The following is a 26,396-nucleotide window of genomic DNA, read 5'->3' as shown; positions in this document are numbered from 1 at the left end:
ATATGTTGTCTTTGTAGCATATTCAACTGAAAAAGGGGATGAAAATGATTTGCAAATCATTGTATTCCGTTTATATTTACATCCAACACAAATTCCCAACTCATATGGAAACGGGCTTTGTAAATGACCATGACATCACGACCATCCCGCTTGCTCGAGTAACAGCATGTTTTGCGTTAACAAGCCTTGGTTGGCAGCCACCCGCAGATCACCCGTTTGATGTTTGTATGATACACTCGGCCACTCAACGGAATCTGCCGTGAATAACTTTGTTTTTCTTCTGATTTTTCCAGGAATCACGCGTCACGGAAAGATGACATTACTCCCACGCAGGTAGGATCACGTTCTCTCCTTTACTGTCCCAAGTTTAATCCAAGTAAATTCATAAATCTAATTTAATGCCAACCCCTTGGTTCGTGGAAAAGATTGTACAAATAATATGAAAATGATTTACCGTATATTCCGGACCGTAGGGCGCACCGGATTATAAGGTATATTAAAGGGGTCATATTATGATTTTTTTTTCTGATTTTAAAACACTTCCTTGTGGTCTACATCAGTGGTCCCTAACCTTTTTGTAGCTGCGGACTGGTCAACGCTTGATCATTTGTCCCGCGGCCCGAGGGGGGGGGGTTCTTTTTTACTTCTTTTTCTTTTTTTTCTTCCCTCTTTTTTTTGGGGTCATGAAAAACGGAGTTTTTTGGGGTTGGTGCACTAATTGTAAGTGTATCTTGTGCTTCACGGTGGCAGAGGGGTTAGTGCGTCTGCCTCACAATACGAAGTTCCTGCAGTCCAGGGTTCAAATCCAGGCTCGGGATCTTTCTGTGTGGAGTTTGCATGTTCTCCCCGTGAATGCGTGGGTTCCCTCCGGGTACTCCGGCTTCCTCCCACCTCCAAAGACATGCACCTGGGGATAGGTTGATTGGCAACACTAAATTGGCCCTAGTGTGTGAATGTGAGTGTGAATGTTGTCTGTCTATCTGTGTTGGCCCTGCGATGAGGTGGCGACTTGTCCAGGGTGTACCCCGCCTTCCGCCCGATTGTAGCTGAGATAGGCGCCAGCGCCCCCCGCGACCCCAAAAGGGAATAAGCGGTAGAAAATGGATGGAAAATGGATAATTAAAAAAAAAATAATAATAATTTAAAAAAGAATAATAATAAATGATTCTGCGGCCTGGTACCGGGCTGAAAATCTGAGGAGCATATGCAGTTGTTACACTTGTATGACGATTAAACATGTTTAAATGTTGCTAAAGCTTGTTTAAAAGTCGTTTAAAGGATTAATGACATGGTTTGACTCTGGAACTACCGTATTTTTCGGTTGCAGTTTTTTTCCATAGTCTGGCTGAGGGTGCGACTTATACTCAGGAGCGACTTCCATCCATCCATTTTCTACCGCTTATTCCCTTTTGGGGTCGCGGGGGGCGCTGGCGCCTATCTCAGCTACAATCGGGCTGAAGGCGGGGTACACCCTGGACAAGTCGCCACCTCATCGCAGGGCCAACACAGATAGACAAACAACATTCACACTCACATTCACACACTAGGGCCAATTTAGTGTTGCCAATCAACCTATCCCCAGGTGCATGTCTTTGGAAGTGGGAGGAAGCCGGAGTACCCGGAGGGAACCCACGCATTCACGGGGAGAACATGCAAACTCCACACAGAAAGATCCCCAGCCTGGATTTGAACCCAGGACTGCAGGACCTTCGTATTGTGAGGCAGACGCACTAACCCCTCTGCCACCGTGAAGCCCCAGGAGCGACTTATGTGTGAAATTATTAACACATTACCGTAAAATATCAAATAATATTATTTAGCTCATTCACGTTAGAGACTAGACATATAAGATTTCATGGGATTTAGCGATTAGGAGTGACAGATTGTTTGGTAAACGTATAGCACAGGGGTAGGGAACCTGTGGCTCTAGAGCCAGATGTGGCTCTTTTGATGACTGCATCTGGCTCTCAGATAAATTGTAGCTGACATTGCTTAAAACGATAAGTAATGAATAATTCCGCTGGTAATGCCAGTGTCAAAAATAACGTTCAAAATATAAAACATTCTCATTCATTTTCAACCATCCATCCGGTATATATTAAAATTTTCAGACATTGTGTTTTTTAAAAACAATGGATATTATGTTTCGAGTAAAGAACAGCCTTCCAGCTTGTATTCTTTGGTTATTTCATTTAAGAGGAGAAAACTATAAATTACGGGGATATTGATTTTTGAAAAAGATAGAGCGAGAACGATTATAAAATACAAATGTATTACAGTTTTAGGAGTTAAGTGGTGGAATAAGCTCAGTGATGAGCTGAAGACATGCACTTCTTTGATAAGGTTTTAGAAAACCTTGAAAGGTAAGATAATTGAAAATTATAAAATATAGTAGCAATTACTTTCATCCCTTTGATTTTTTTTTAACGTTGATGTTCCAGGCAATCTAATTTTCAGTGACGGTATAGGATAGGCAAATATAAGCCTTGGCTTCAGCCTATTCCTTTTTCGGTCATTCTTATTTTCTTTTGTGTGTAAATGTGTATGACTGTTTATGTATAACCTGTACTGTTTAACTGATCACACAAAATGGTTGATTGATTATATGACCGAAAGAAACTTATTTCATTCATTCATTTCTACCGCACCTGTTCAAGAAGTCGCATTAACGGTAAGAAGTATTTTATTTATTTTTGGTTAGCCTCAGAATAACAATGTTATTAAAAAGAATAAGAGACTTATTATACTCTAAAAATGTTGGTCTTTCTTAAAAATGCACGCATATGGTTGTATTCAGTGTTTAAAAAATTATTATTATATGGCTCTCACGGAAATACTTTTATAAAATATTTGGCTTGTATGGCTCTCTCATCCAAAAAGGTTCCCGACCCCTGGTATAGCATGTTCTCTGTTATGTTATGATCCGCTGCCCGGATCATAGCATATTCTGGTTTTGTTCCGTTTTGGTATTATGTTCTGCTGATGTTTAACTTAGTTCCTGGTGGCACTTCCTATTTGTTCTGTTACTATAGTCACGCATTAGTGTCACCTGCCTCTTGTTTTTGACTCACACCTGTTGGCAATTACTGTCCTTATTTAAGCCTGCCTTTTCCGTTCACTCGTCCTCGCTTCCTAGTTTTTGTTGCACGCAACTATTGAAGTGAATTATATTTATATAGCACTTTTCTCTAGTGACTCAAAGCACTTTACATAGTGACACCCAATATTTAATTTACATTTAAACCAGTGTGGGTGGCACTGGGAGCAGGTGGGTAAAGTGTCTTGCCCAAGGACACAACAGCAGTGACTAGGATGGCGGAAGCGGGAATCGAACCTGCAACCCTCAGGTTGCTGGCACGGCCACTCTACCAACCGAGCTATACCGCTATTACTAGTGACGACGCTGATTCCGTATTCTGGTAAATTCTGCTTTGTTCTTGCTAGCTTCCATGCTATGCTTTCGTGTCTTCTAGCTCCCATGCCAGCTCTTTGTTTTGCCTTTTTGTGCCTAGTGCAAGTTTATAATAAATCAGTATTTCTTACCTTGCGTTGTGTCCGAGCCCGAACTGCATCCTTGAAAGAACGCACCTCCATCACGATGCCAGCCAATCGTCACATGTTATAGTTGTTTAAATGACTCTTACCATAATATGTTAGATTAACATAGCAGTTGCTTATTTATGCCTCATATAACCTACACTTATTCAGCTTGTTGTTCACTAGTCTTTATTTATTTTAAAATGCCTTTCAAATATCTATTCTTGTTGGGTTTTATCAAATAAATTTCCCCAAAAAGTGCGACCTATATTTTTTTTTTTCCTTCTTTATTATGCATTTTCGGCAGGTGCGACTTATACTCCGAAAAATACGGTAGTTGTGGTACTTTGGGGAAAATATCTTGTGTTGTACTTCCTGCGTCAAATAAGAGTGAATAGCAACGTCAGGCACTGAGTGAAGTGTACTTTGGGAGCCCAGATGGATGCTGGGATCACCAGAAAGGCCATCTGGTGTGGCGCGTGTCCACCCTGCCATCATTGTCATGTGCGACCCTGTCCTGGAAGCGGTGAAAAGTTCACTTCCGGGCTGCTGTGAAGCCTGTTCCACCGCTCCATCTCTTGTTTGTTTCTCAAAAAAGTTGGGATCAGCTGCATTTATTTTGCGCAAAAAGAAAGTACTTTAAGCACGAACACACTGTCTGGCTCACCCTGCTGTTGTACCAGCTGGACCTCTCACCATGACGTAATGCTGCTTTCAGGGTGCATGTGTCAAGCGGGTTTGTGTGTGTGTTTGTAGCTACAACATCTGCGCTAATCCTGGCTGATACGCCTGAGAGAATCCCGTATTTGCACCTCGGGTTGGTTTTAGTAATAATTAAAGGTCCCCTGTTGTGCAAAAGGGACTTTTTTTTTTAACAGCAGTGTGTGTCACGAGAACATGTTTGAGTCCATCTCTCTTTTTTGTTTTACCTTTTGAGAAAAGAGACGCTTAAAGGCCCGATTTTTTTTGTAAGTTTTTAAGGGTTGTGAATTTAAAGGCCTACTGAAAGCCACTACTACCCACCACGCAGTCTGATAGTTTATATATCAATGATGAAATATTAACATTGCAACACATGCCAATACGGCCTTTTTAGTTTACTAAATTACAATTTCAAATTTCCCACGGAGTTTCTTGAAGAAAACGTCGCGGAATGATGACGTGCGGACGTTACGTCACGGACTGTAGAGGACATATTAGCGCAGCACAGTTGGCGGCTAAAGGTCGTCTCTTTTTATCACGCAATTAAACAGTATTCCGGACATCTGTGTTGCTGAATATTTTGCAATTTGTTCAATTAAAAATGGAGAAGTCAAAGTAGAAATATGGAGGTGAAGTGAAGTGATTTGATATTTATATAGCGCTTTTCTCAAGTGACTCAAAGCGCTTTACATAGTGAAACCCAATATCTAAGTTACATTTAAACCAGTGTGGGTGGCACTGGGAGCAGGTGGGTAAAGTGTCTTGCCCAAGGACACAACAGCGGTGACTAGGATGGCGGAAGCGGGAATCGAACCTGCAACCCTCAAGTTACTGGCACGGCCACTCTACCAACCGAGCTATGCCGGTGGGAAGCTTTAGTCTTTAGCCACACAAACACACGGTGTTTCCTTGTTTAAAGGGGAACATTATCAGCAGACCTATGTAAGCGTCAATATATACCTTGATGGTGCAGAAAAAAGACCAAATATTTTTTTAACCGATTTTCAAACTCTAAATGGGTGAATTTTGGCAAATTAAACGCCCTTCTGTTTATCGCTCTTTTTGAGAGGACGATAGAATGTGACGTCTCCGAGATAATACAGCCGCCATTTTCGTTTTCAACACATTACAAACACCGGGTCTCAGCTCTGTTATTTTCCGTTTTTTCGACTATTTTTTGGAACTTTGGAGACATCATGCCTCGTCGGTGTGTTGTCGGAGGGTGTAACAACACTAACAGGGAGGGATTCAAGTTGCACCACTGGCCCGAAGATGCCAAAGTGTCTGCCGCCAGACCCCTGTTGAATGTGCCAAAGTGTCTCCGCATTTTACCGGCGATGACAGACATGGCACAGAGATGCATGGATAACCTGCAGATGCATTTGCAACGATAAATTCAACGATATCACAAAGGTGAGTTTTGTTGATGTTGACTCATGTGCTAATCAGACATATTTGGTCGCGGCGTGACTGCCAGCTAATCAATGCTAACATGCTACGCTAATCGACACTAACATGCTATTTACCGGCGGTGCTAAAGCAGACATGGCACAGAGATGTTTGGATAACCTGCAAATGCATTTGCAACGACAGTCAACGAAATCACAAAGGTGAGTTTTGTTGATGTTGACTGCCAGCTAATGGATGCTAACATGCTATTTCCCGGCGGTGCTATGGATAACCTGCAGATGCTTTTGCAACTATATTACGTTTCCTTCCACCCACATTTAATGCGGAAAAAACACTCACCCATCGGCGGATTTAAGTTGCTCCAGTGTCACAGGATGCGAAAGTCCTGATCGTTTGGTCCGCACATTTTACTGGCGATGCTAACGCAGCTATTCGGCCATGCTATGGCTATGAATAGCGTCAATATCTGTTCACTCAATAGCTTCAGTTTCTTCTTCAATACTTTCATACTCCAACCATCCGTTTCAATACATGCGTAATCTGTTGAATCGCTTAAGTCGCTGAAATCCGAGTCTCAATCCGAGCTAATGTCGCTATATCTTGCTGTGGTATTCGCCGTTGTTTGTTTACATTGGCAGCACTGTGTGACATCACAGGGAAATGGATAGTCGCATCGCAAATAGCGAAAATCAAGCACTTTAAAGCTTTTTTTTAGGGATATTCGGGGACCGGTAAAATTTTAGAAAAAAACTTCAAAAAATACAACAAGCCACTGGGAACTGATTTTTATTGTTTTTAACCCTTTTGAAATTGTGATAATGTTCCCCTTTAAAATTCCCGGAGGTGAAGCTTTACCATGGATCAGAGCGGTCAAGCGAACATGGTTCCCAACCACTTGTCAACCGGCAGGTTTTGGTGAGAAAATTGTGGTAAAAAGTTGCCTCTTACCGGAGATCAGCTGAGTTTGCGCCGTCCATGCAGCTTCCGTCAACTTCCCTCAGAGACTGGCGTCAAGACTCCCGTGGACACACTCCTCCGACTATCAGGTACTATTTAACTCACTAAAACACTAGCAACACAATAGGAAGAGAAGGGATTTCCCAGAATCATCCTAGTAAATGTGTCTTAAAACATCTGAATCCGTCCCAATGCAATCGGCCTTTTTTTTTTAACAATTTTTTTTTTCTAGTCCTTCGCTATCAATATCATCATCCACAAATCTTTCATCCTCGATAAATTAATGGGGAAATTGTCGTTTTCTCAGCCCGAATAGCTCTTGCTGCTGGAGGCTCACATTATAAACAATTTGAGGACGTGAGGAGCCCTCACCCTTGTGACGTCATCGTCTGCTACTTCCGGTACAGGCAAGGCTTTTTTATTAGCGACCAAATGTTGCGAACTTTATCGTCGATGTTCTCTACTAAATCCTTTCAGTAAAAATATGGCAATATCGTGAAATCAATCAATCAATCAATGTTTACTTATATAGCCCTAAATCACTAGTGTTTCAAAGGGCTGCACAAACCACAACACAAACCACTACGACATCCTCGGTAGGCCCACAAAAGGGCAAGGAAAACTCACACCCAGTGGGACATCGGTGACAATGATGACTATGAGAACCTTGGCGAGGACCACATATGTGGACAACCCCCCTGCCCCCGCTAGGGGACCGAAAGCAATGGATGTCGAGCGGGTCTAACATGATACTGTGAAAGTTCAATCCATAGTGGATCCAACACAGCTGCGAGAGTCCAGTCCAAAGCGGATCCAACACAGTAGCGATAGTCCCGTCCACAGCAGAGCCAGCCGGAAACCATCCCAAGCGGAGGCGGATCAGCAGCGCAGAGATGTCCCCAGCCGATACACAGGCAAGCGGTCCATCCTGGGTCCCGACTCTGAACGAGCGGTCCATCCTGGGTCCCGACTCTGGACAGCCAGTACGTCATCCATGGCAATCGGACCGGACCCCCTCCACAAAGGAGAGTGGGACATAAGAGAAAAAGAAACGGCAGATCAACTGGTCTAAAACGGGAGTCTATTTAAAGGCTAGAGTATACAAATGAGTTTTAAGGTGAGACTTAAATGCTTCTACTGAGGTAGCATCTCAAACTGATCCCAGAGTACTGGAGGCTGAATGGAAACGCTCTATAGCCCGCAGACTTTTTTTGGGCTTTGGGAATCACTAATAAGCCAGAGTCCTTTGAACGCAGATTTCTTGCCGGGACATATGATACAATACAATCGGCAAGATAGGCTGGAGCTAGACCGTGTAGTATTTTATACGTAAGTAGTAAAACCTTAAAGTCACATCTTAAGTGCACAGGAAGCCAGTGCAGGTGAGCCAGTATAGGTATATATGTATGTATATATGTATATAAAGGTATATACAGTATAGGTATATATGTATGTATATATGTATATAAAGGTATATACAGTATAAGTATATATGTATGTATATATGTATATAAAGGTGTATACAGTATAAGTATATATGTATGTATATATGTATATAAAGGTATATACAGTATAGGTATATATGTATGTATATAAAGGTATATACAGTACAGGTATATATATGTATATATGTATATAAAGGTATATACAGTATAGGTATATATGTATGTATATATGTATATAAAGGTATATACAGTACAGGCGTAATGTGATCAAACTTTCTTGTTCTTGTCAAAAGTCTAGCAGCCGCATTTTGTACCAACTGTAATCTTTTAATGCTAGACATGGGGAGACCCGAAAATAATACGTTACAGTAATCGAGACGAGACGTAACAAACGCATGGATAATGATCTCAGCGTCTTTAGTGGACAAAAAGGAGCGAATTTTAGCGATATTACGGCGATGAAAGAAGTCCGTTTCAGTAACGCTTTTAATGTGTGCCTCAAAGGAGAGAGTTTGGTCGAAGATAATACCCAGATTCTTTACCGAGTCACCTTGTTTTATTATTTTGTTGTCAAATGTTAAAGTTGTATTATTAAATAGAGGTCGGTGTCTAGCAGGACCGATAATCAGCATTTCCGTTTTTTTGGCGTTGAGTTGCAAAAAGTTAGCGGACATCCATTGTTTAATTTCATTAAGACACGCCTCCTGCTGACTACAATCCGGCGTGTTGGTCAGCTTTAGGGGCATGTAGAGTTGGGTGTCATCAGCATAACAGTGAAAGCTAATACCGTATTTGCGTATGATGTCACCTAGCGGCAGCATGTAGATGCTGAAGAGTGCAGGGCCAAGGACCGAACCCTGGGAAACTCCACACATTACCTTAACGTAGTCCGAGGTCACATTGTTATGGGAGACACACTGCATCCTATCAGTAAGATAAGAGTTAAACCAAGACAGGGCTAAGTCTGACATACCAATTCATGTTTTGATACGCTCTAATAAAATATTATGATCGACGGTATCGAAAGCAGCGCTAAGATCGAGGAGCAGCAACATAGATGACTCATCAGAATCCATCGTTAGCAATAGATCATTAGTCATTTTTGCGAGGGCTGTCTCCGTGGAGTGATTTGCCCTGAAACCGGATTGAAAGGTTTCACATAGATTGTTAGACGCTAAGTGTTCATTTAGCTGCTCTGCAACAGTTTTTTCGAGGATTTTTGAAATAAAGGGAAGGTGAGACACTGGTCGGTAGTTTACCATGAGGTCAGGATCGAGGTTAGGTCTTTTAAGGAGAGGATGAATAACCGCTTTTTTGAATGCTCGGGGAACAGTGATAAGTTTATCATATTTAGCACTGATGGACCTAATAATACAAAGAGCTCCTTGATAAGATTCCCAGGAAGTGGGTCAAGTAAACATGTTGTTTGTTTTATTCCATTTACACGTTGTAACAATTCCTCTAATGTTATTTCCTCAAAATGAGAGAAACTAGGAGTCTTGGATTGAAAAATAATAAACATAATCCAGACCACAGATCATGACAGTTACAAATATATGCGCCACAATGTGAAGCCACACGAAACAAGAATGACAAACATTTCGGGAGAACATCCGCACCGTAACACGCCATAAACACAACAGAACAAATACCCAGAACCCCTTGCAGCACTAACTCTTCCGGGACGCTATGATATACAGTACACCCCCCCCCACCCCGCTACCACCAAACCCCGCGCCCCCAAACTTAACTCCCCCCCATCTTCTGAATTCCGAGGTCTAAAGGTTGGCAAGTATGACTATAAGGCGCACATAAAATCCTTTCATTTTTTTCAAAACTCGACAGTGCGCCTTATGAATAATTTTGGCTGTGCTTACCGGCCTCAAAGCTATTTTTTTTGGGTGCATGGCGAAATGATAAGTGTGACCAGTAGATGGCAGTCACACATAAGAGATATGTGTAGACTGCAATATGACTTAAGTAAACAACACCAAAATTGTTTATGATCCATTTGAAATATAGGACATTACACACGGCACTCAGAAGTCTTATCAAAATGTTTTAGTAGGACTTTGGTAAGCTATGAAGCCGCCCCGCTTGATAGATTGTACTGTGCTTCAACATACGAGTGTTGTTATGGTGTGTGTGTGTATAAGGTAAGACATTTTGTTTCGCAATATTATGCAAAAGCAACTTTTCTTACCTTGTGGTACCTGCTGATCTGTATTTGGGATCTGCATAAGTCCTGAAAATGTGCGTGTCTGTAGTCTGTGATAACACCGTAGTCGATAAGCTTCTTTTTTTTCATTATCTTCTTGTTGTGGGACATTCATCCTCTGTTGTTGCCATTTGTAATATAAAGTAGTGTAAAGTTCTTACTTATATCTGTCAGTAAACTCGCCATGAAAGCGCTAAAACATACCAGTCTAGTGAGTTTACATTATTCACCCAAGGAACTTTAGTTGGACGGTATTTCACGTGACACACTGATGTTACACTAGTGAGCCACGGATGAGGAGATGCTGCTCCGTTATTGATTGAAGTAAAGTCTGAATGTCATTCTTCCACTCCCGTCCTTGCACGCTACACCGCTACAACAAAGATGACAGGGAGAAGACGCTGTTGAAGGTGAGCCACGTAAATAAGACCGCCCACAAAACAGCGCATCCTGAAGCGACTTGAAGATGATCTGTAAAACATCATCTATGCCGCGAGATATTGTCTCGGGTGCCGTGGGAGACTATATGATTTCACCTAATTGGGTTAAAAAAAATTTTTTTTATTTTTTTTTATTTTTTTTTATTAAATCAACACAAAAACACACAAAATACACTTTCCATCAGTGCATCAACCCCCCAAAGAAAACCCCTCCCTCCCCCATTCACACCCAGCCACACCCACTCACACAAAAAAGGGTGGTTCCCACAACATATATAACACAGTCTGCAAGGGACATAGTCCCTGAAACACACATGATTGTGTGTGTCGCCGGTCCACTAACACTATCATTAATTACTATTTTTTATGTAATTGTTTTATATGATTTTACTTTCTTTTTTATCCAAAAAAAATGTCATTGTTTTCCTTTTTTTTTTATCTCATTTTATTTTATTAAAAAAATAATAATAATAAATAACCTTATCTTCATCAGACCAGGTTGTTAATGGAATTAGACTTGTCTAAAAGGTTTTTAAAACCAGGTCCAGTCCAGACAATGTCAAAGTGGGGCTCAGCAACACACACCCTCATCCATGTGCAACAACAAAAATTAGGGAAACAACAGATTGCATATAAGTTATAAACAAAATTACATTTTCATAAAAAGCATTTGTGTATAGTCCATATTATGTCCAAGTCAGATTCAACACACACCTTCATTTTGTACACACAAAAATAGGGAACACAACAACAGATAGCATATATGTTGCTGTTGTTGCATAGCTATAAACATTATTACATTTTCTTAATAAGCCTTTAAGGATTTCCCATCTTTTTTCATGTTTTTTGGCATCATTATCGTTGTCAATCATGTATCTTTCTAAAGTTAAAAAATACTGAATAAATGTTTTAAAGAAAGTAATACTAAGTGAATATCTATTTTTGGCCTTAAAAATAAACCTTTTACCAAGTACTATAATTAAATTAACTAAGTCATGCTTGTCAATAAACTCTCCTAAAATAACAGAAACTATATCAAGCTTCATAAACAAACCAATCCTTGAACACGTTTTTTCAACTTCCACCCAAAAGGAAGACACAATATGATAATACCAAAACAAATGCAGGGTGGATTCAGATTCCTGACAGCAAAAGCGGCAATCATCTGACTCAGTCATATTCCATAGTTTTAACATTTTCCCCGTTGGTAAGAAGTTATAAATAATTTTAATTTGAAAATAACGGTTTTGCACATCGATAGTAGTTTTGTAGATTAAAAATATTTTTTGCAAACCAGTAATTATAATCCGCAAATGTGCCGTTGTTGAGTGTCGGTGCTGTCTAGAGCTCAGCAGAGTAACAGTGTAATATTCTTCCATATCACTAGGTGGCAGCCGGTAGCTAATTGCTTTGTAGATGTCGGGAACATGGTTTGTCGTGATCACAATATGCAGACGACATGCACGCTGCCTCCTGTGCAGGTAAAAAGGTATCTAATGCGTAAACCAAAAATAAACAAACGGCATTGAATCTTAGGGATGGCTAAGCAAAACGAACCTAAAACTGAACTGGCTGCAAAGTAAACAAAAAAAACAGACTGCTGGACAACAGCAAAGACTTGCAGCGTGTGGGAGCAGCAGACGGCGTCCACAAAGTAAATCCGTACATGACATGACGATCAACAAGAAAATAGGATCCGCAAGACAAGAACTAAAACACTCCACACAGGAAAACACCAAACAACTCCAAATAAGTCAAGGTGTGATGTGACAGGTGGTGACAGTACAACTACTTTGAGACAAGAGCTATAGTGATGCATGCTTGCTTATGCTTTGAATTTATATCCAACAATTGCGAGAACAACTTTTTATTGTCAATATCGGCTGCAGAGTTTCATTTTTTTGTTTTCTGCTCGTCGTTTTTTCAATGGAAAAAAATGTGCTCGGCTCAGAAAAGGTTGAAAAACACTGATGTAAACCACAAGGAAGTATTTTACATTTCGAAAAAATATATAAAAATATGACACCTTTTATGCGCGCTATAATCTGGTGCGCCTTTTGTATGCAAAAAAACCTGAGTAAGTGAAGTGAATTATATTTATATAGCGCTTTTCTCAAGTGACTCAAAGCGCTTTACATAGTGACACCCAACACCTAAATTCCATTTAAACCAGTGTGGGTGGCACTGGGAGCAGGTGGGTAAAGTGTCTTGCCCAAGGACACAACGGCAGTGACTAGGATGGCACAAGCGGGAATCGAACCTGCAACCCTCAAGTTGCTGGCATGGCCACTCTACCAACCGAGCTATAGACCCGCTCATCGGCAGTGCGCCTTATAATCGCCCTATGGTCCGTAAAATAGGGTAAATATATCTTCCTTATATTAACCACACAGTTATTCCACAAATATAAATGTCTTTTAAATCCACATAAACATTAATCCAACATACTGTAGTGTCAAAATGGCCATGACACGGCCACACTATTGTGTGCTTCTGCTGGTGAAAGTGTGCACAAGGTGTTGTTTACTTTCTTATTAAGTACGTCATTTAAGGCTGCACCCTTTAGATATTATTTTGAGAACCAGCATCTGCAGCGGCCATGTTAGTATTGTTTTGTTTTTAACGTAAATGTGTAACTGTGTCAAAAGAATTAGAGCATAAAACAATGTCCACTACAGAGGGCCCTGGTTCTATATATATATATATATATATATATATATATATATATATATATATATATGGGGCTTCACGGTGGTAGAGGGGTTAGTGCGTCTGCCTCACAATACGAAGTTCCAGCAGTCCTGGGTTCAAATCCAGGCTCGGGATCTTTCTGTGTGGAGTTTGCATGTTCTCCCCGTGAATGCGTGGGTTCCCTCCGGGTACTCCGGCTTCCTCCCACTTCCAAAGACATGCACCTGGGGATAGTTTGATTGGCAACACTAAATTGGCCCTAGTGTGTGAATGTCGTCTGTCTATCTGTGTTGGCCCTGCGATGAGGTGGCGACTTGTCCAGGGTGTACCCTGCCTTCCGCCCGATTGTAGCTGAGATAGGCACCAGCGCCCCCCGCGACCCCGAAAGGGAATAAGCGGTAGAAAATGGATGTGTGGATGCTGTGTACATGGACTTAGAGAGAAGTACAGAGCGCCAATAAACAAATATGGATATATATATATATATATATATATATATATATGTATAAATGTGTATGTTTGTATATATATTTTGTGTAATTGAAATCAGCCCCAAAGCATGATGTTTCCACCCCCATGATTCACAGTAGGTATGGTGTTCTTGGGATGCAACTCAGTATTCTTCTTCCTCCAAACACGACCAGTTGAGTTTATACCAAAATGGATACATGGATGATACAGCAGAGGATTGGGAGAATGTCATGTGGTCAGATGAAACCAAAATAGAACTTTTTGGTATAAACTCAACTGGTGGTGTTTGGAGGAAGAAGAATACTGAGTTGCATCCCAAGAACACCACACCTACTGTGAAGCATGGGGGTGGAAACATCATGCCTTGGGGCTGTTTTTCTTTAAAATTCCTACAATTCCTGGATTTTTTTTCACATTCTGTCTCTGACAGTTGAAATGTACCTATGATGAAAATTACAGACCTCTGTCATCATTTTAAGTGGGAGAACTTGCACAATCGCTGGCTGACTAAATACTTTTTTTGCCCCACTGTAAGTGATTTCCAGAATTATCCTATTGAATTTGTCTAATAACATCTGAATCGCTCTCACTGCCCTCATTTTTTTTTCTTTTCTTTTTTTTTCATAGTCCTTCACTCTCACTTTCCTCATCCACGAATCTTTCATCCTTGTTCAAATTAATGGGGAAATTGTCGCTTTCTCGGTCCGAATCGCTCTAGCTGCTGGTGGCCATGATTGTAAACAATGTTCAGATGTGAGGAGCTCCACAACCCGTGACGTCACACGCACATCGTCTGCTACTTCCGGTACAGGCAAGGCTTTTTTATTATCGACCAAAAGTTGCGAACTTTATCGTGGATGTTCTCTACTAAATCCTTTCAGCAAAAATATGGGAATATGGCGAAATGATGAAGTATGACACATAGAATGGACCTGCTATCCCCGTTTAAATAAGAACATCTCATTTCAGTAGGCCTTTAACCTTTTAATCAACAAGGCGCTAACCCAAAGGGAATAAAGTCATCATGCGGCGCTCGTTACCGACTCCTCAAGCACTCATCATTTGATCAATACAAAAAGCCTGACGGCCCAATAAGACGCAAACATTTAGTCATGAGAAGTTATCGTCACTCAGAGACACAACAGTATTGCGCAACCGAGACTCTCCATGGACTTACAATGAGCTCTGTTTGTGTTTTAATTGCAGCCATTCCCCATTAAAGCTTAACAAGAAAAAAAGAGTGAGTTGTTGTCAGCAGGCGCTAATGAAAGTGTTTTGTTTTTGTTTTTTTTCAATATACTTCTTTAGGATTGGATTTTTTTATTTTTTTTCACCCAACAAACAGCCAGTTGTGCAACAAGTAGTCCTTGACGAATGCCACAAAAGCTATCATAATAATCCTATTTACTTCCATGTCTCACGGTCATAAAGTCTTTTTGACCAGAATCCTGCAAGAAAATGAAGTGCTAAATTATTTATTTTTTTGTCCTGTCCAGCTATTTAGGCAAATCATATTGTACGTATTTACAAACCCTGTTTCCATATGAGTTGGGAAATTGTGTTGGATGTAAATATAAACGGAATACAATGATTTGCAAATCCTTTTCAACCCATATTCAGTTGAATATGCTACAAAGACAAAATATTTGATGTTCAAACTGATAAACTTTTTTTTTTTTTTTTGCAAATAATCATTAACTTTAGAATTTGATGCCAGCAACACTCGACAAAGAAGTTGGGAAAGGTGGCAATAAATACTGATAAAGTTGAGGAATGCTCATCAAACACTTATTTCATAGGTGTGCAGGCTATTTGGAAACAGGTGGGTGCCATGATTGGGTATAAAAACAGCTTCCCAAAAAATGCTCAGTCTTTCACAAGAAAGGATGGGGCGAGGTACACCCCTTTGTCCACAACTGCGTCAAACAGTTTAAGAACAACGTTTCTCAAAGTGCAGTTGCAAAAAATTCAGGGATTTCAACGTCTACGCTCCATAATATTATCAAAAGGTTCAGAGAATCTGGAGAAATCACTCCATGTAAGCAGCATAGCCGGAAACCAACATTGAATGACCGTGACCTTCGATCCCTCTGACGGCATTGTATCAAAAACCGACATCAATCTCTAAAGGACATCACCACGTGGGCTCAGGAACACTTCAGAAAACCACTGTCACTAAATACAGTTTATCACTACATTTGTAAGTGCAAATTAAAGCTGTACTATGCAAAGCGAAAGCAATTTATCAACAACATCCGGAAACGCCGCCGGCTTCTCTGGGCCCGAGATCATCTAAGATGGACTGATGCAAAGTGGAAAAGTGTTCTGTGGTCTGACGAGTCCACATTTCAAACTGTTTTTAGAAATATTTGACATCATGTCATCGGGACCAAAGGGGAAGCAAACCATCCAGACTGTCATCGATGCAAAGTTCAAAAGCCAGCATCTGGGATAGTATGGGGGTGAATTAGTGCCCAAGGCATGGGTAACTTACACATCTGTGAAGGCACCATTAATGCTGAAAGGTATATGCAGGTTTTGGAACAACATATGCTGCCATCTAAGCGCCGTCTTTTTCATGGAAGCCCCTGTTTATTTCAGCAAGACAATGCCAAGCCACATTCATCACATGTTACAACAGCGTGGCTTTGTAAAAAAAGAGTGCGGGTACTTTCCTGGCCTGCCTGCATTCAAAACCTGTCTCCCATCGAAAAATGTGTGGCGTATTATGAAGCGTAAAATACAACAGCGGCAACCCCAGACTGTTGAACTACTGAAGCGCTACATCAGGGGTCTCAAACACACGGCCCGCGGGCCAATTGCGGCCCCCAAGACATTATTTTGCGGCCTGCACTTTAATATGTAATTTAATGTTGGTGCGGCCCGCACGTTTTATATGAATGACCCTTTACAGCGTCATACTTGTATGCCCTCGATTTTTCCGAGAAACTCCCAATTTTCAGTGCCTCTCCAGGGGTAAACATTCACCCGAATTTCACCCAAACAACATTAAGGGGGCACCGTGAAGGTACTGCCTTTAGCATCCTCTACAACCTGTACAAACAGCGTGCCATCCCAGTTACATGTCGTATTTGGCTTCTGCAGACACAGTAAGTGACTACAAGACATAGTTGATCAACAGCCATACAGGTCACACTGAGGGTGGCCGTACAAACAACTTTAACACTGTTACAAATATGTGCCGCACTGTGAACCCACACCAAACAAGAATGACAAACACATTTTGGGAAAACTTTCGCACCGTAACACAATATTAACACAACAGAACAAATACCCAGAATCCCATGCAGACCTAACTCTTCCGGGCTACACTATACACCCCCGCCGCCCTATTGTGGGGAGCGGGGTTAGTTGCATGTTAGATTTTTTAAGAAATCTCTTCTTGCGGCCCAGCCTCACCCAGTTTCTGCATCCAGTGGCCCCCAGGTAAATTGAGTTTGAGACCCCTGCTCTACATAAAACAAGAATGGGAAAGAATTCCACTTTCAAAGCTTCCACAATTAATTTCCTCAGTTCCCAAATGTCTTTTGAGTGTTGTTAAAAGAAAAGGTGATGTAACACAGTGGTGAACATGCCCTTTCCCAACTACTTTGGCACGTGTTGCAGCCATGAAATTCTAAGTTAATTATTATTTGCAAAAAAAAATAAAGTTTGAGTTTGAACATCAAATATGTTGTCTTTGTAGTGCATTCGATTGAATATGGGTTGAAAAGGATTTGCAAATCATTGGATTCTGTTTATATTTACAACTAACACAATTTCCCAACTCATATGGAAGCAGGGTTTGTAGTACAGTTATTGAAGGCATATAATGGCCACAGTTTGAACCTGGTACAGCTGAAAAGCATGTGCTGTGGGACGTGTTAAAAACAATTGGCTGCAAGTGCCACCCTTCCAGTAAGTAGCCCGTGGCTTTTAGGAGGTCTAGCAGCGCTGTGTCCCGATCTGGTTTTCCCTAAAAATAGCCTGGTCCCACGCCCAGACAGAGGAAATGAAAACCCCATCAGTTTGGTGCGAAGTGATCCGCGGACACGCTCTAAATACACAACCTCTACAAGCTGGACGTGTTGTTTACAAGTTGTCTGGGTTTTTTTTTTTGTGTGTGTATTAATGCGTCTAATCTTCAGGCCGAAAAAAAAAAAGACCCAGTCAGCCTACGTGTGCTGGCTTACAATCTGTCCCTTTTTTTTCTTTCTTCTTCTTCTTTTTTTTTTTTCTCCTACCACCCGTCCCCTCCTGCTGATGTGAGACAAACAAGTCCAGGGTGGGCAATCGAGAAAGAGAGAGAGAGGGAGGGAGGCGGGGCCACAACACTTCCACCCAGGCCTGTCCACCCACAAACAGATGGGCGGATGTTTTGGCCCGGCCCCGCGTCCAATGGCGCGCCGGCCCCCGCCCCCTAACCCTCTCCCGTGTGTGCGCTCGCCTCAACTTAAAGACTGTGTCCGCCAGCTCGCCATAGCTGAACGCTCCTCTACTTTCTCCCTCTCTCATGGTTGTGCAGACGCTCAGGATGAAGATCCAGGAGTCGCCCGCCGTTCGCGACCCCAGGCTCGGCGGCGGGGGCGGGGAGGTGCGGGGCTCGGACCAAGAGCGGGACAAGGCGAGCTGCGAGGACGTGCCTCGGCTGGACCTGACCACGCGAGGCCAGGACAACGGCAACTGGGGAGGTAAGCGTGCTGCAGGTTTTGTCGGGGACTTATCTTGTAGTCTACTATGTCCTCTTGAGAACCAGCGTCCACTACAGTGGACGTTGTGTTTTACTCCTCCTTAAAAAAAAAAAAAAAAATACATGTCACGTGCAGATGCTGGTTCTCAGGAGAATATCTCAAGGGTGCAGCCTTTAAGTAAACAACTCCTCATGCACACTTAGACAAACTTGACTGCACTTAAATGTAGAATATATTTATATTATTCATATATTATAAAAAATATATATGATGTATTATTTATTATTATTATTTTCTAATGTGAGCAAACTGTGGCGCTGAATTTCCCCCAGGGATCAATAAAGTACTTTCTAATCTATTCTATTCTATTAAAGGCCTACTGAAATGAGATGTTCTTACTTAAACGGGGATAGCAGGTCCATTCTATGTGTCATACTTGATCATTTCGCGATATTGCCATGTTTTTGCTGAAAGGATTTAGTAGAGAACATCGACGATAAAGTTCGCAACTTTTGGTCGCTAATAAAAAAGCCTTGCCTGTACCGGAAGTAGCAGACGATGTGCTCGTGACGTCACGGGTTGTGGAGCTCCTCACATCTGAACATTGTTTACAATCATGGCCACCAGCAGCAAGAGCGATTCGGACCGAGAAAGCGTCAATTTCCCCATTAATTTGAGGGAGGATGAAAGATTCGTGGATGAAGAAAGTTAGAGTGAAGCACTATTAAAAAAAAAGAGAGAAAAAAGGCGACGGCTCCTGGCGACGGCAGTGTGAGCGTTTCAGATGTAATTAGACACATTTACTAGGATAATTCTGGAAGATCTCTTATCTGCTTATTGTTTTAATAGTGTTTTAGTGAGATTGTAAAGACATACCTCGAGGTCGGATGGCTGCAGTGAACACGCAGTGTCTCAGAGAGAAGCCGAGGACCCAAGCTCACAGCTGCCTTTTTAACAGCTACAGCAGGAGGACGAATAATCCAATAATGTCTCCGGTAAGATATATACCACAATTTTCCCATCCAGAAACATGCTGGTTGACGTAGAGAAACATGTTCGCTTGACCGCTCTGTGTTAAAAACAAAGAAACACCGGCTGTGTCTCGGTGGTAAAGGCAGCTGCAATCTACCGCTTTCCACCAACAGCATTCTTCTTTATAGTCTCCATTATTCATTGAAGAAATTGCAAAAGATTCAGCAACACAGACGTCCAGAATACTGTGTAATTATGCGATGAAAAGAGACGACTTTTAGCCGTAAGTGGTGCTGAGCATATATTTCCTGACAGTCCGTGAGGTCACGCGCACACGTCATCATTCCGCGACGTTTTCAACAAGAAACTCGCGGGAAATTTGAAATTGCAATTTAGTAAACTAAAAAGGCCGTATTGGCATGTGTTGCAATGTTAATATTTCATCATTGATATATAAACTATCAGACTGTGTGGTCGCTAGTAGTGGCTTTCAGTAGGCCTTTAAATCATTCATATATTATATATATATATAATACAGTGGTTCTTAACCTTGTTGGAGGTACTGAACCCCACCAGGTTCATATGCACATTCACCGAACCCTTCATTAGTTAAAAATAAAATGTTTTTGTTTTTTTTCAAATTCAAGACAATGTTATATGTTTTTGGTAACACTTAAGTACAGGGAACATATTCTAAGCAACAAAGACCTAATTTTGTCATGATCTGTGGTCTGGATCATGTTTTTGTTATTTTTTTGTTAGTTTTTGGACTCTTTTAGTTCCTGTTTGTGCTCCCTTGTTTTGTTTGGTTACCATGCCGACTTATGATTTTCACCTGCCTCTAATCAAGACCCGTATTTAAGCCTGTATTTGCCAGTTAGTTGGCCTGGCGTCATTGCTTGTTTTCATGCGGTACCACAGTTCGTGTTGCTCGATTTTATGCCGTGTCCACGTAAGTCTTGTTTATTTCTTACCACCGTTTTGTGTTTGTTCGAGGCCATAGTTTATGTTTTGTTTACCTCATGCCCTGCCAAGATTTTTTGAGTAATAAATATTGTTCCTAACCTGCAAGCCTTGTCCGGAATAGTCCATTTGCATCCCGGGAGAACAAACCTCACAGTAAGCTGCGACCCCCCTTGTCATGACAGAATGATAATAAGTCGGCATGGTAACCAAACAAAACAAAGGAGCGCAAACAGGAACTAAAAGAGTCCAAAAACTAACAAAAAATAACAGACATTATTTGGACACTAGGGGAACATATTCTAATTAATAAAGACTTAATTTAGAGTTATTTGGTTAGGGTTATAATAAGGCCATGCCGTATAAGGCATTATTAAGTACTTAATAAGAGCCAATATGTTACTAATTTGCATGTTAATAAGCAACTAATTAATGGTGAATATGTTCCCCATACTAAAGTGTTACCATGTTTTTTTTTACTGGTGCAGAAATTGAATTGTGCATGAACATCACCTTGTTCAAACAACAAAACCAACACAGTGCATAAACTCACAACAAATGACACACTTGCAAATCAGTCAGCTGTTGCCGACATAAGTACTCCATATGAGCTTCCTTGCAAGTGTGCAGTCATATGATCGGGAACAAACTCAAGCATTGTGTCTGCTTCAGGCTGATATCGACGTGTCGGTTAGTAAAGTCGCTAACAGTCGCCATGCGGCCATGCGAGGATTGTTTTTCAACAGTCGCCACATGTCTGGAATGATGAGTAACAGGTTGATGCCACGTGTTCAAAAAAAACAAAGCTGCAGGGGTTTAAAATTTAAGCAAAAGGGGAAAAAAAGCAAGTAAGTGTTTGAAAAGAGAGGTGAGGTCCGTGCAGGAAAAGATGACAAATAAGTAACGTAGTAAACCAGGCACACTGCAAAAACTGAAATCTACGTAAGAATAAATATCTCAAATAAGGGTGATTTTGCTTCATTTCTGTCTGATAAGATCATTCTTCTCTCTAAGCATATTTTATGTTAGTGTTTTTGTCACGATCGAGCGCATGGTGATGCGGGTTTTGTTCTCCCAAGGTGCAAAAAGGACGAATCCGGACATGACTTGCAGGTAACGACATGACTTAACATAACAATGTCACAAAACTGGTACAAAACAGAAAACAAACCGACGGGATGAGGTGCCGAGCGCACCGGAAGCTAAGGCTAACATTTAGCACGGACTGAGTTGACAAGAGACAAACTTACCTGGCAGTCGCGTGATGCAAAAACAAAGAAGCCAGACCGACTGACTGGCAAAGGCAGGCTTAAATAATAATGTCAGCGATGACAAACAGGTGTGCGTGAAGAACACAAACGGCAAGTGAACGTAAAACCTACTCAGTGGCATAGTGGGTAGAGTGTCCGCCCTGGTATGGTAGGTCGTGAGTTCAAATCCCGGCTGAATCATACCAAAGTCTATAAAAATGGGACCCATTACCTCCCTGCTTGGCACTCAGCATTAAGGGTTGGAATTGGGGGTTAAATCACCAAAAATAATTCCCCGGGCGCGGCCACCGCTGCTGCTCACTGCTCCCCTCACCTCGCAGGGCGTGATCAAGGGTGATGGGTCAAATGCAGAGAATAATTTTGCCACACCTCGTGTGTGTGTGACAATCAATGGAACTTTAACTTAATAAGTTGCTATGGTAACCAACTCTGAGGTGCATAAACAGGAACTAAAAGGAGTCCAAGACTAACAGAAAAACACAAGTGACCCGAAAACCCAAACAGAATATGATCCGGGCAGCGGATCATAACAGTTTTACTTGCTTTAAGGGTTTTGGTCCTAAATGATCTCAGTAAGATATTACAGCTTGTTGCTGAGATTTGATTACCTATATTGAGTAAAACTTGCTTGAAACTATTTTCCTCCAAATGTCCAAAACACACCCAGCAATGGGGCACAGGAAGGCGGGGAAGAAGTGGGGAAAAGCCGGCCAAAATGGTCAAAAGTCCCAATTGTGTCCAATATACCTCCCCGGGTTCCAGTCCCACGACTCCCACCGCCGGGATGCGAAAAATGTCCAAAACGCAGCCAGGAAAGTTCCACGGGAAATGGGGGAGAAAAGTGAGAAAAGTCGGCAAAAGTCCCCTAAAATGTTCAAAATACCGACCCAAGTTCGAGTCCCACAAGTCCCGTGATGCCCAAAATGTCCATAACACACCCAGCCGAGTACCACGGGGAGGGGGAGATAAAAGTTGGAAAAGTCGACAAAAGTCCCAAAAATTTTCTAAATACCTACCCAGGTTCGAGTCCCACCCGGGTTCGAGTGCCACAAGTCTCAAACCCAGGTTTGATTTTTGAACATTTTACCGACTTTTGTCACTTTTCTCCCCGTCTTCCTGTGGGACTTTGCTGGGCGTGTTTTGGACAATTTGGGCATCCCGGCCGACGGTGGGACTTGTGGGACTCAAACCTGGGTAGGTATTTAGAAAATTTTGGGGACTTTTGCTGACTTTTCCAACTTTCATCCCTCCTACCAATGGTACTTGCGCGGCCATACTTAAGATTGTATGTTCGAATGTTTTACTTGTTTTAAGGGTTTTGGTCCTAAATGATCTCAGTAATATATTACAGCTTGTTGCTGAGATTTTATGACCTATATTGAGTAAAACATGCTTGGAACTAGAATATCAACTGTTGCAAAGCTGTGTCATCAACATTCACAAGTATAAAACTACTTTATTAAAGTAATCTTTTCTTATTTCAAGCATGGAAAAAAAATTATGACTTTGACACAATTATGTCTCATTAAAACAGATGACAGCCATATGGACTTTGCTGTTTTATTTCCAAAGAAACTATATGGAAAGTCTTGACAAGCCAAATGTTCTTGTTCTATTGGCAGATAATTTTGCTTAGTTCAAGTAAAATACCCCTCATTTTTGTATATTTAGGGACCGAATGTCCCTTTGGGACAGAGGACCCTATTGAATTTTTAGCGTTTTACTATTTCCTTCTTTCTTATTATTCCGCAGCTTTGAACTGTAATTTGACCCCCTTAACATGCTTCAAAACTCACCAAATTTGACACACACATCAGGACTGGTGAACAATGCGATTTAATCAAAAAACCTAACCCCAAAACTAAAAATTGCGCTCTAGCGTCCCCTAGGAAGAAAACACCAAAAAACTGCCTGTAACTTCTAGTAGGAATGTCGTAGCGACATGAAACAAAAACATCTATGTAGGTCTCAGTTAGACCTAGATTTCATACAGACATCCTTCAGCTAAAATCAACAGGAAGTTTGCAATTCCCCTTTCAAAACAAAAGTTTTGTAAAAACACTCACCTTTGCCTCTTTGAGCTGTAATTCGACCCCCTTAACATGCTTCAAAACTCACCAAACTGGACACTCACATCCGGACTGGCGAAAATTGCGATCTAATCAAAAAACTTAACTTCAAAACTCAAAATTGCGCTCTAGCGCCCCTGAGGAATAAAACACAGAAAAAACTGCTCCTAGGAAGAAAACACAGACAAAACTGCCTGTAACTTCCAGTAGGAATGTCGTAGAGAAATGAAACAAAATATTCGATGTAGGTCTCACTTAGACCTACATTTCATATATTAACAACCCCCAGCAAAAATCAACAAGAAGTTTGCAATTCCCCCTTCAAAAGAAAAGTTTTGTAAAAACCGGTCACCTTTTTTCAAACATTATCTCCTCTGAGCGCGTTTGTCGTGTCGGCTTCAAACTACCACAGGAGAGAGATTGAACCCTTCTGATTAAAAGTTGATGATTTATTCTTGTTTTTCAACACTGACTTTTTGGATATTGTAATTTCACATTGCCTGTCGATGCCCCCGTCTTGCCTGCACACCTGAGCTGGTGCGAACAAGAGGAAATAAGCGAAGTCTGCAAAGAAAAAAATAGTACTGCCGGGGACTAATGTTGCAAAATGAGGATTTGCAGGATTTAACCAAAAAGTTAGCAAAATTATGAAAGGAAAATATTTGGCGGCGTAATCTCGGTTAAAACCATTTTGAATGCTCAATTTACCGTTGACACCCACCTCAACCGACGCACGGAGGGGGGCGGGGGGTTGATGCTAGCGGGGTGTATAATATAGCCTGGAAGAGTCATGGATGCATGGGATTCTGGGTAATCGTTATATTGCGTTTATAATGTGTTACAGTGCGGATGTTCTCCCGAAATGTGTTTGTCATTCTTGTTTGGCGTGGCTTCACAGTGTGGCACATATTTGTAACAGTGTTAAAGTTGTTTGTATCACAACCTTCAATGTAACCTGTATGGTTGTTGAACAACTATGCCTTGCAGTCGTGTACGTGTATCTGCGGAAGCCACATACAACATGTTACTGTGCTGGCAAGCTGTTTGTACATGTTGTAGAAGGTGTCAAAGGCAATTGCTTCATAGCACGCCCTTATTATTGTTATCTGGGTGACCATCAGCATATATTCGCGAGAGTGGTTGCGGCTCCCCTTGTATTCTTTATTATGTGAAACGGGTCAAAATGGCTCTTTGAGTGGTAAAGGTTGCCGACCCCTGCACTAGGAGTAGGATCATTTATCAAACAGGATGTGTGGATTTCTATTGATAAAAGTGGATTGTACCCATATTTATGACTTTTTGGCACCTTTTTCTGTAAGTGCTTATGAATGCCGTAAGATGGTGGCAAAAGTTATTTTTCTGTGGCAAAGCAAAGAAAGTGTGCCAAGTGTCCTCCATTGTTGTCGTTTGTTTACACTTTGGCCTTCCTCAGTGGTGAGTCAGCGCCGTTATAATAATAGCAGCAGTATTATTCATTGTCATACTGCATAATTGGGCCCGGAGGGTACGGCAGGACACCTTTGTCCCAGTAGACTCGGTGCCAGGGACTGTCATGGTGACCCGACCGTCGCCTCTGTCCTTGGGCGTCTGCCAGCGATTTGGCGTATCAAAAGCTTCTTGTGGTTGCCGAGGCGTCCTCCAGCACAATCCACCGCATTCTCTTCATTAGTTTTTTTTTGTTTTGTTTTTTTCACTGGAGTTATGCTCACTGTAGAAAACAGAGCTGGGCAAATATTGTGGCTCCGGAGAAAATTGAGAGAAAAAATGTGTCAGAGGGGGCCAAAGTGTATGTGTGTACACTGCAAAAACTGAAATCTAAGTAAGATGAAATATCTCAAATAAGGGTGATATTTGCTTATTTTCTGTTTGATAAGATAATTCTTCTCATTCAGCAGATTTTATGTTAGTGTTTTACTTGTTTTAAGGGTTTTGGTCCTAAATGATCTCAGTAAGATATTACAGCTTGTAGCTGAGATTTGATGACCTATATTGAGTAGAACATGCTTGAAACGAGAATATCAACTGTTGCCAAGTTGTGTCATCAACACTCACAAGTATAAAACTATAAAAATATGTGTGTGTGTGTGTATATATGTATATATATATATATATATATGTATATATATATATATATATATATATATATATATGTATATATATATATATATATATATATATATATATATATATATATATATATATGTGTGTATATATGTGTATATATGTACAAAAATGTATGTATGTATGTATATATATATGTATGTATTTATGCGTATGTATATATGTGTGTATATATACATATGTATACACACACATATATATATCAGGGGTGTGGGAAAAAATGTATTCGAATCGAATCGTTTATGTTGTGCGATTCAGAATCTATTCAAATTTTTTTTTTTTTTATCTTTTTTTTATCTTTTTATTTTTTTTATCAATCCAACAAACCATTAAACAGCAATACCATAACAATGCAATTAAATTCCAAAACCAAACCTGACCCAGCAACACTCAGAACTGCAATAAACAGAGCCATTGAGAGGAGACACAAACACCACA

The 26,396-nt window shown here is 41.0% G+C and overlaps 1 protein-coding gene across 5 annotated transcripts in view; it reads left to right on the top strand.

The window, feature by feature from the left end:
- Positions 1-26,396, top strand: part of fam13a (family with sequence similarity 13 member A) — a 230,842-nt gene that overhangs the window by 167,791 nt on the left and 36,655 nt on the right. For all 5 annotated transcript variants that reach the window (XM_061881057.1, XM_061881052.1, XM_061881051.1 and 2 more), the window contains 2 exons: positions 294-333; positions 18,397-18,562. In XM_061881057.1, the coding sequence (XP_061737041.1) occupies positions 294-333; positions 18,397-18,562 (206 nt within the window). The remainder of the gene's footprint in view (positions 1-293; positions 334-18,396; positions 18,563-26,396) is intronic.

This window comes from Nerophis ophidion, linkage group LG20 (assembly GCF_033978795.1).
Source record: "Nerophis ophidion isolate RoL-2023_Sa linkage group LG20, RoL_Noph_v1.0, whole genome shotgun sequence".
In the NCBI taxonomy this organism is placed as follows: Eukaryota; Metazoa; Chordata; class Actinopteri; order Syngnathiformes; family Syngnathidae; genus Nerophis; species Nerophis ophidion.
The sequence above is the reverse complement of the archived record's forward strand: the minus strand, read 5'-3'. Positions and strand labels throughout refer to the sequence as shown.